Genomic DNA, 10,698 nt, shown 5'->3' on the forward strand with positions numbered 1-10,698 from the left:
TGGTTCTTACACCTGGGTTCTTACTGGTAAACCTTGGTTCTTACACCTGGGTTCTTACTGGTAAACCTTGGTTCTTACACCTGGCTTCTTCAAAATATATCTGTTTCTTTACCTGTGTTTTCACTGGTACGCCTGACTTTTAAAACCTGTGTCCCTGCTGCCATATCCTGGTTTCTACACTTGCATTTTTTTACCAGTACACCTGGGGTTTACATCTGGGTACTTCCCGTCCTTACCGGTATCTGTGTGTTCTTGACAGTGATGCAGGGAGTCATGGCTCTCAGAGCTCCAGTTACACCATGGTAATATTTGAAACAGATCTTTGTCTCAGCTGTGGAGAACACAAAAATCAGGTGATAACTTATTACGACAGAAACTCTTTGAACACAATCAAAGGCAATTTTTAAGTGAAACATCTTGTAATGAGTTACAACCCAAACCTAGTTTGAGGGACAAATAACTCCATCAATTCACTGAAGACTTTACTGTGTCATAGAAAGTAATTTTGTCTATATTTTTCTGCTATTGTAAATTAATTTGAATATTTAACTTGGAAAATTCATGCAAATTCAGGCTGTTCATAAGAGGAACCAAATAACTTAGATCGGCCTCTAGTGGCTTATAACAGTATAACCTCACTGGCTTCATTAATATATTGTTTGCTCTACAAAGTTAGTTTGAGGTTTCCAAAGTAACATTTTAGAAATTTCTGGGGCAAAACTTAACCCATTATATTAAGTCAAACTGGTAACCCAACTGTGCCCAGGGTGTGACCCAGCACTGGGTTGTATTTTAACCCAACAGTTTTTAGTGTGCATATTTGTTGAGAACTAACAGTGAATCCATAAATTACACATTACTTTAGTCAATTAATTTAAATTAACATATTTTGATTTTGAGCTAATGCAAGAACAAAAAGTACTCAATTGTTTAAAACTACTTTTGAAGGGTCCGCCAGTTGAGAGGCAGCTGTGGCTGAGTGGTTAGAGCAGTCGTCCTCCATTGGGAGCGTTGGGGATTTGATTCCACCAGAAGTCACATGCTGAAGTGTCCCCGGACAAGACACCGAACCCCTCTCTGTCTCGATGTGTGCCCCATCAGTGAATGAATGTGATGTAAAGCTCTGATCAGTCTTTCTATATATAAAGTGCTGTATGAATGTGTGTGGAGGTAAATGAGGCACAGACTGTTGTAAAGAGCTTCGAGTAGCTTGATCAGATAGAAAGGTGCTACGTAAGTACAGTCCATTTACCATTTACAGTCCAACACCTTCACCCTCCCTCTTCCAACACTGTGTGTAGGAAAGGGGGAACCCTTCTGCCTCCAACCCTATCTGAGTTAGAAGTACAGTAGTCCCCTCTACTTCGCGGTTTGTTTTTCGCTGACTCGCTCAATCACGGTTTTTCAAAATAAGATTGGACATAACACACTATTGGCTGATTGATGGATGAGCCGCACGATTGGCATGGAATTTTTATTTAAAATAAATTATTATAAACTAATTATCACCACTGCACCTTTGTGCAGCCCACACTGCAGAATAAGCTTCCTGCTGCAGCTGATCAGCTGTTCTCCGTGCAGAGCGGAGAAGTAGGCGGGGCCAAGAACGCTTGCAGGTGGCTGAGAGCAGCGGAGGCAGAGAGGGAAATCATGACATTCTGTGCTCTTTTAGAGCGTTTAGAGTTTAGAAACATTGTTTAGAATATTGCAATAGAGTGGGATTTAAAACATCTTTATATATACTAAAATAAACTACTACTTGTACTACTATCCCTACTTTGTGGTTTTTCACTTATCTCGGGTACAAATTCCCTGCTATAAACCAGGGACTACTTTAGTTGAATATTAAATTTAAATGACTCTAAAGTTGGTATAATGAACCTTTAATCTGTAAATGAGTGTATTTAATGAAAACACGCACGTTCCATGAAGTAGGGCTCTGGCTCTAGCCTCCATAGGATCTGTCCTCTCTGGGTGCCATTGATCCCACGGTTTTTGGACTCCCAGACGTTGGCTACACATGTCTCATCTGTAGGAACAAACACACACTTTGATTCATGTTACACGTTGATTCTTGTCTGAGGCAGTGACAGATTCTGGTGAGTGGAGGAAGCAGTTTCATCAACCACCAGGAACAATGATGGAGTTATGGAATTGAGACAATCAGCCTGTGGCATTGACTGGGAGTTATGGAATTGAGACAATCAGCCTGTGGCATTGACTGGGAGTTATGGAATTGAGACAATCAGCCTGTGACATTAACTGGGAGTTATGGAAGCCCAGATTTCCTTGAGGCTGTCAGATCTTCTTTGTTGTTGCTCTGGTGCTCCTCATGTTCCTCTTGAGAAGACCCATAGATTCTCAATGGGGTTTAGGTCCGACCAGTTGGCTGGCCAGTCAAACACTGTGGCACCAAACCAGGTTCTGGTGCTTCTGGCAGCATGGGCAGGGACCAGGTCCTGCTGGAAGATGAACTCTGCATCTCCATACAGATCCTCAGCAGAAGGAATCATGAAGTCCTCCAAAACATTCTGGTAGACTGTTGCAGTGACCTTGGATTGAAGAAAGCAGAGTTTACCAACACCTGCACTGGACACTGCACCCAGATCATGACTGACTGTGGATGTTTCACACTGGACCTGAACCAGTATGGGTTCTGTTCCTCACCCTTCTTCATCCAAACACTTGGACCTTGATTTCTGAATGAAAGACACTTTACTTTTATCGGAAAAGAGGACTGAGGAACCCGACAGTTGTAGCCCATCTCCTGGATCTGAATGTGGTGGTTGTTGAAGCTGTGACTCTGCCTCATTCCACTCTTTCTGGATCTCTGACAGATTCTGGATCTTCTCTGGTTGATAATCCACTGAAGCCCACGGTCGTCTCTTTTGCTGGTGCATCTTCTCCTGCCACATGTTGTCCTTCCACTAGACTTTCCATTGATGTGCTTGGACACAGCGCTCTATGAACAGCCAGCCTCCTTAGCTATGAACTGTTGTGTCTTACCCATCCTATGGAGGGTCTCAATGATGGTCTTCTGGACAGATGTTCTGTCTGCGGTCTTCACCATATTGAACCAAACTGAATCAATTTAATGAAACCTGGGGAAACCTGTGCAGGTACTTTGAGTTTAGTAGATGATTAGTGTCACACTCAGTTTAAAACATTCATGTCCTGCAATATTTGGGCTGATGTCTCCACAGAATTATAATTGTTTTTAATCCTGTTTTCGTGGGTTTCATGAGCTGGAAGCCCAAATTATGTAAAAATAAACAAATAAATACTTGAAATAGTTTAAATTGTGGGTCCTGAATCTATCATCTATTAAATATTAACTTTTTGAAAGGAATTATGGAAGTTAAACAACTTTTACATGACATTTAATTTTTTGGAAATGATCTGTATATATATATATATATATATATTAATTTATACTTTATATTTGTTGGCTATAAAGGTGAATCTCAAAAGTTAAATATGAAAAAGTTCATGCTTTTTGTCAGTCATTTCAGAACCTGAAACTAATATATTACATAGATATTCATTACACATGGAGTGAAACATTTCAAGTGTTAATTCCTGTAATTTTGATGATTGTGTTAACAAATAATGAAAAACCAAAGCACTGTCTGAAATGACTGGTACAATTAATTGAACACAATATTCACCATAGACAGACAGACATTTATTCTCACACACACATACACATATAGTGGTGGCCATCTTTGATTTTGACATGGCAACCTAATTTTCTACATTCTTATGTCTAGATATAGCCACGCCCCAAACCAGAAGTCATTAACAGTTTCTTTCCAAGGCATCGCGCTCTGTTGGATGGATGGATGACGGACGGACAAAGGGTATGTTTAAATTTCCCTCTTGGCTCTGTGACTAGGGGACAAAGGGGGCTGGATTTCAGGACATGAGGTTTTGGTCCAAGTTTGTCAACTAGTGAAACTACTTTGTTGTTGGAAACTGTGTCATTTTTGAGAAAGTTGTTTTATAATAATACTTTACTTGTATAGCACTTTTTTAAACAAATGTTAGAAAGTGCTTCACATTAATCAATTAAAACATCTTAAATGACATCAGAAACACAAAAAGTATACCACATCTATTAAACTGCGTAACAATATAAGATAAAATGAAAATAAAAACAAGAAGAAACGCCTTATTAACATGTAAGTTTTAAGTAATGGTTTAAAAGAAGACAATGAAGAGCCCGTCTCATATTTAGAGGAAGAGAATTCCACGGATTAGGAGCCCTGACCATAAAAGTTCTGCCGCCAGTCGAGCTCTGGGAGTGGAAAGTAATAACCAGTTCAAGGGTAAGAAGCTCAGACAGATATGATGGTGCCAGACCAGTCAGGGATTTGAAAACAAACGCAACATTTTCAAGTCAATCCTAAAAACCACAGGGAGCCAATGCAACGAGGACAGAACGGGAGAGACGTGCTGATATTTATGGGTTCTTGTGAGAACCCTAGCTGCAGTGTTGTGCATTAGTTGAAGGCGACACAGAGAACTTTGGGGTAGAACAGAAAATAAAGAGGTACCATAATCAAGATGGCAGGAGACAAAGGCATGAATAAGAGTTTCTGCACTGGTTAAAGAGATAAATGCTCTGATTTTGGCAATATTCCTAATATAATTAAAAAAAAAATGCTGTTTTAGTGTTGTTCTTAAAATGTTTAGAAAAACTAAGATCAGAATCAAAGGTCACCCCCAAATTTCTGGCTTGACGAAAACCTGAAAGCAAACAAAAAATATACTGCCACTCGTTTTGCTAACCATTACCTTGGCCCGGATGAAAACTTTTGCCTCTTTCTCAGTAATCTGGGCTCCATAACTGATGTCATGGCTGATAAAGTACTGCTAACTATTAGAACTTCTCTTTAAGGCTAAGAAACTATTTCTTTAAAAGTAGCTGATATTCAACATGCTGGTTCCACCTTCCACAGGATGAAACCTGGATTTAGACTCTGGACAGGTCTCCAGTCTGTCTCAAGACAAATGGACACATTCACACACACTTTAGGACAACTTGTTTTCTCACCAATGTGGTACAGGCCAATCCAGTCGGTGGCATCTACTTCCTCCTTTATGTCCCATGAGATGACAAGGTGGCCGTGGCCCAAAGTCAGCTGGTACATAGACGCAGTAAGCGACGAGCGGCTTTCTGAGCTCACCAGGTCTGTGTCGCTATTGGCTCGCTGCAGCCCAACTCCAGCTGATTCCGTCTGGGCTCCGGACAACGCAGACAAGGCAGACGCTTCATCTGCATCATGCCCTGACAGGCTACTGAGGCTGTCGGGTCCCACTGTGTATGGCCGGGCTTGTGGGGTGCGCCTGCGCACCGCCAGCAGGTGCTCTCGAGCACTGCCGTTGGAGGTCGAGGACATTGGTGGAGACGAAGACGAGGCGGTGGCAGCCGCCGCCATGATAACCAAAAAGGTGGAGGAGAAATCTGGTGAGGTCTGGTAGCAGTGAAGTTAGGGTGATGTAGGGAAGAGGGTGCACAGGGGTTACAGAATGTCTTGGGACGAAGGCAAGGGAGGAGGACTGCGTTTGTGAGAGATGGTTGAGTGTTGGAGTCTGGACGTGCAGGTCTAAAAGAAAAGAACTTCAGGAGAAAGGAGCGATTCAAAAAATATGTAGAAACACCAAGGGTGAAAGAACGACTGAAGGTGGTACTACGCCACTGTGAAGGTATGGACTATGACCTCCTCAACAAATAATTTCTTGGATCCTGGTTCGTTCTGCTGTCCTGTTCGTCACTTACTGTATTCCACCACTGTCCATTTCAATACTGGTCCAACCCTGATGGACACTGGTCCATCGTCACCAATAAGTGATGGTAAACTTCAGAACCATGGCTTCTTTAAGGCAGCTTGAGTTGTAAAATATAGACAGATTCATAACAATGAAAAAAGAAACTGCTTTAGAATCCTTCAACTCATGTGGCCAAGAGAGACGAGGAGGGATGGCAGAAGACCTGAAAGAGACAAGGAGAGAATCAAAGGAGGACATAAGGGTGATGGGTACTTAGTAGAAATACTATTAGGTTAACAGCTAATCTATTCACCTTTGATCTGTTATTTATGTTGACTTATTTCTTCCTCACTAGTTCTCAAAAACAGTAAATTACAATATAACGTAACTGCATGTGATCAGACCATATCTCCTATTGATTTATACAGATTCAATGAAACAATGCGAGTAATTACCTAAATGTTGATATCCATGAATATCTTTACACAAACCAAACAATTTCAAAACAAATAAACCAAACAAGACTGACTTGAACAAAAAATATTGGTAACAATACATAATCTAACAAGGTACTGTAAATTACCCAATACTTACCTTACATACGTACAGTACATACCAAGTCCCTATGGAAACTGAGCTGTATTATGAAGTGACTCATTATCTTGTACCGACAGGATATGTACCTGGTAATTACCAAATATGTGACTGATACTTGCTGAGCACTTTCATTCAACTTCTATTTATGCAGGTTAGTCCCACTGCAGTGTTTCCCCTACCATTATACAAGTGGGGTGTCCCACCCCGTCAACTAGCTCTCTAGCTAAAAAGCTAAAGGCGCCTCTTCCCTCATGCTGAACACCCCCCGCACCCGCTCAAAAACTGTTGGTACAAGCTGCGCTCAGACATGTCTCTGTCCCTCCCCATCAACAAAAATCATGGATGAGATTAGCACCCCGCTATGGCAAGTTAACTAGGGGAAACAGTGCATTGAACCTTGGGGACTCATTTACAAGAGAGAACTCATACCTGGTGTTTGCTGGGTAATTACTGGGTACAACCCTGAACTTAAAGGATCAGAACCTGGCACATACCCAATACATACTGGATACATACTTGGTCCTTACAGGAAATGCACCTTGTACTTTAAGGGTACAGGCCTAGTACCAGGTGTGTACCAGGTGTTCTAGAACTGTGCCACTCAAGGTGGCTGCATGTTGGAGCAGCTCTGTTACTTCCATTCTGAGATTTTGCTTCTGGAAACTTTAATTCCTCTTTTTCTGGATGTAAATCACATTTTTTGGATGATTGTTTCTTCTGGTATCAGATGCTGTGCAGCTGGAAGGATGTTTAGTGAAACTTTTTTAGTTTTGGACATTTGTTATGATGCGTAACCATGGCAACAAGGCAGATTTCTACAACCAACAGCAGCTGATTAACATCTCAAAAGCTCAAATAATATTTCAACTACAGCCCCAAATCTCAAATGAGTTGAAAAGGATGTTCTGTGGACGCATTCTCATCTACCTGCCAGCTGTGCTCGAGTGCCTGACCACTGAGATCCTGGAACTAGCAGTCATTAGTATCTATAACATCTCTTAATGAAATGAGGATAACGAGTTACAACAACAAATACTTTCCCTTTGGGATTAATAAAGTATTTTTGAATTTGAATTTGTAAACTTTATAATACAGCCTGGTCCCTGTAGATACCAGGCACTTACTACATACTTGCCAAATACATAGACTTTTACTTCCAGGTAGGTACCCAGTACATACATGGTAAGTTTCAGGCACCTGTAAGTATCAGAGTAGTACCCTGAAAGTAACTTGGAAGTGCCCTGGAAGTTTCAGGTATGTAAAAGCTTTTTGTGATTCACATTTTTAAACACTACTTTTGTGAGGATTCAGTGTTTTAATTACGTTTTTCTGCGAGTCTTGCAATGGTGGCTGGTCTATAGGGACAGGTGGATAAAGTGGTGACAGTTCACATGAATCTTCTATTGGATTCGGTGACGAAATATCGTTCATTTTATTATTTTAAGTTACTTACTGAACTTTTTTTTCTTTCCATTTAACTCTGCTTATCTGGAGTATTATTTCTGAATTCGTACTTTACATAAAATTAGAAATCCAATTCAGAAAGCTGTGCACCTGTCAGCTGGGGGTGGGAGGCGTCCGTTTCTCTGATTTATTAGACCGTTCTGTTTTTCACACAACCTTGACCTGCGAGAGGGGGAAAAAATGCAAAAACTTTGTAGATACATACAAAAAAACCCAATAAATTAAATATTAAGCAACTTGACACGAGGCTGTCAAGCTGGAAAATGAGTTCTATTGGGCCTTGTTGACTGGTGGGATTCTGACGGTAGCTGGGGAGTACCGGAGGGCTAAGCGGTCCACAGCCTTGGCTGTTGTTGAGGCAAAAGCTCAGATGTGGGAGGAGTTCAATGAGGCCTTGAGTAGAGACTCTCAGCAGACTCAGAGGAGATTCTGGCAAGCCATCAGGTGACTGAGGAGGGGAAAGCAGTACCTTACTAAATCACTGTGCTCAGTGAAGGTGGGGTGCTGTTGACCTCAACCAGTGATGTCGTTGGAAGAGGGAAGGAATACATCTCAGACCTTCTCAATACCATCATGCCGGTGGTATTTGTCTTCCATGGAGGAAGCCGAGTCGTTGTTAGTCTGTCCATAATCTGTCCATAACTGTGAGGTCACTGGACCAGGTCTTTTTCCTCACTAAGGTCATGGGAGTTTACCCATCCAGTGTACATGTGTTTTGTGGACTTGGAGAAGGCATTCAACTGTGTTTCTCCTGTTCATTGTTCATTCATTCAACCTTTATTTATACAGGTTAATCTCATTGAGCCTCGAGGACTCATTTTCACTGTGGGGGTGCTACGTGAGTATGGGATCGGGGGCCCATTGTTATAGGCTGTTCGGTCTCTGTACAAACAGTGTGAGACATTGGTTTGCATTGCTGGCTGTAAGTCGGACCCTTTCAGAGTGGGAGTTGGAGTTTGCCAGGGCTGCCCGTTGTCATCATTCTGTTCATACATTTTATGGACAAAATTTCTTGGTGCAGCCAGGGGATAGAGGGATTCTGGTTTCTGTGAAATCAGGATTCCATCCATCCATTATCTTTTACCCGCTTCTTCCATTTTGGGTCACGGGGGTCGCCGGTGCCCATGTCCAGAAATCACTGTGCGAGGGGCGGGGGACACCCTGGACAGTTGCAAGTCCATCACAGGGCGAAATCAGGATTCCTTCTCTGCTATTTACAGATGATGTAGTCCTAGTGTAGTCATCGTGCCGGGATCCTCTACTCTCACTGGCACGGTTCTCAACTAAATGTGAAGCGGATGGGATGAGAATCAGCATCTCCAAATCTGAGGCTATGGTCCACAGTCAAAAAAGGGTGGAATGCTCTATTTGGGTCAAGGGTGAGTGTTAAAGACGGGAGCTGGCTGCGGGTCACCGGGCCCGGAAACCACCTCCAGCCCACGTCTTTCCCCCCGGCTCGAATATCTTAACAGTGAGGTTCTGCCTCAAGTTCATTCAACCTTTATTTCTACAGGTAAATCCCATTGAGCCTCGAGGACTCATTTAAAAGAGAGACCTTTTAAGCTGTCAGTTTACCAGTCGGTCTACATTCCTACCCTCACCTATGGACACAAACTCTGTGCAGTGACTGACAGAACGAGATCGCAGATATAGGCGGTTGAAATGAATTCCCTCCACAGGCTAGCTGGACTCTCCCTTAGAGATAGGTTGAGAAGTTCAGTTATCCGGGAGACACTTGGAGTATAACTGCTAATCCTCCACATCGAGAGGAGCCAGTTGAGGTGGTTCGGGCATCTACTAAGGAAGCTCCCTGAGGGCCTCCTTAGGGAGGTGCTTCAAGCATATCCGACTGGGAGGAGACCCCGGGGAAGACCCAGGACACGCTGGAGAGACTATGTCTCTCAACTGGACTGGGAACGCCTGGAGTTCTCCCAGAAAAGCTGGAAGAGGTAGATGTGGAGGAAAAAAAATGTTTGGGCCTCCCTGCTCAAGCTGCTGCCCCTACGACCCGACTTCAGAAGAAGCAGAAGATGGATGGATGGAAAGACTTAAGCCTAATCTTAAAAGTAGACAAGGTGTCAGTCTCAGGGAGCCCGATAACTGAAAGATCTTCCTCCCATTTTGCTTTTGTAAACTCTAGGAACCACAAGTAAACCTGACGTCTGAGAGCAAAGTGCTCTGCTAGGAAAGTATGGAACAATAAGATCTGTAATATAAGATGGAGCTAGGTGGTTGAGAGCTTTGTAGGTTAGAAGTAAGATTTTGAGTTCTATTCTGGATTTGACAGGGAGCCAATGGAGAGAAGCTAAAACTGGAGAGATATGATCTCTCCCAGTAACTCTCAAGAAAACTCTGGCAGCAGCATTTTAGATCAACTGAAGACATTTTGAAAAAAAATGTTGACACCCAAATAATAAATATTATGCTGATGATAATTACATTTTTTCATGAAACCCAATGAAGCCAATCACTTAAATTACATGTTTGAAAAAAATAAAAACCTTCTGATGGTAAAAGGACGAACACAGTGTTTAATATCCAAAAAAGTTCAATCTCATCCTCTGGACATTCAAAAAACAAGAAAACAAAAAAACACAAAAAAACAACAAAAAAATGTAGAAACGTTTCGTCTCTCATCCTGAGGACTTCCTCAGTCTGAGGTGCTGTATTCAGCTCAGTCTCTTAAATAGCACCTTCTCAGAGTGGATCAACCAGTTTGCTGCTGACAACCAGAACCAGCTGATCACATGCTCAAGAAGGACCATCAGCCTAACAATGGATCATTAGCACCTGATGGCTGTTTACTGTTCACAGAGGGCTGAGTGATACTAACAATCACAGCATTGTAGGGGGGGGGGGGGGGGG

The 10,698-nt window shown here is 42.3% G+C and overlaps 1 protein-coding gene across 1 annotated transcript in view; it reads right to left on the minus strand.

The window, feature by feature from the left end:
- hecw2b (HECT, C2 and WW domain containing E3 ubiquitin protein ligase 2b) overlaps window positions 1-5,995 on the minus strand; it is a gene marked incomplete at its 5' end in the record, with an annotated part of 47,817 nt that extends 41,822 nt beyond the window's left edge. Inside the window, 3 exon segments of the mRNA XM_037696838.1 lie at window positions 237-331; window positions 1,922-2,029; window positions 5,057-5,995. Of these exon segments, the coding sequence (XP_037552766.1) occupies window positions 237-331; window positions 1,922-2,029; window positions 5,057-5,441 (588 nt within the window).
- Window positions 5,996-10,698: the final 4,703 nt, after the last annotated feature.

The sequence above is a fragment of the Nematolebias whitei genome, chromosome 24, assembly GCF_014905685.2.
Source record: "Nematolebias whitei isolate Nwh7 chromosome 24, NemWhi1, whole genome shotgun sequence".
NCBI classification, from domain to species: domain Eukaryota; kingdom Metazoa; phylum Chordata; class Actinopteri; order Cyprinodontiformes; family Rivulidae; genus Nematolebias; species Nematolebias whitei.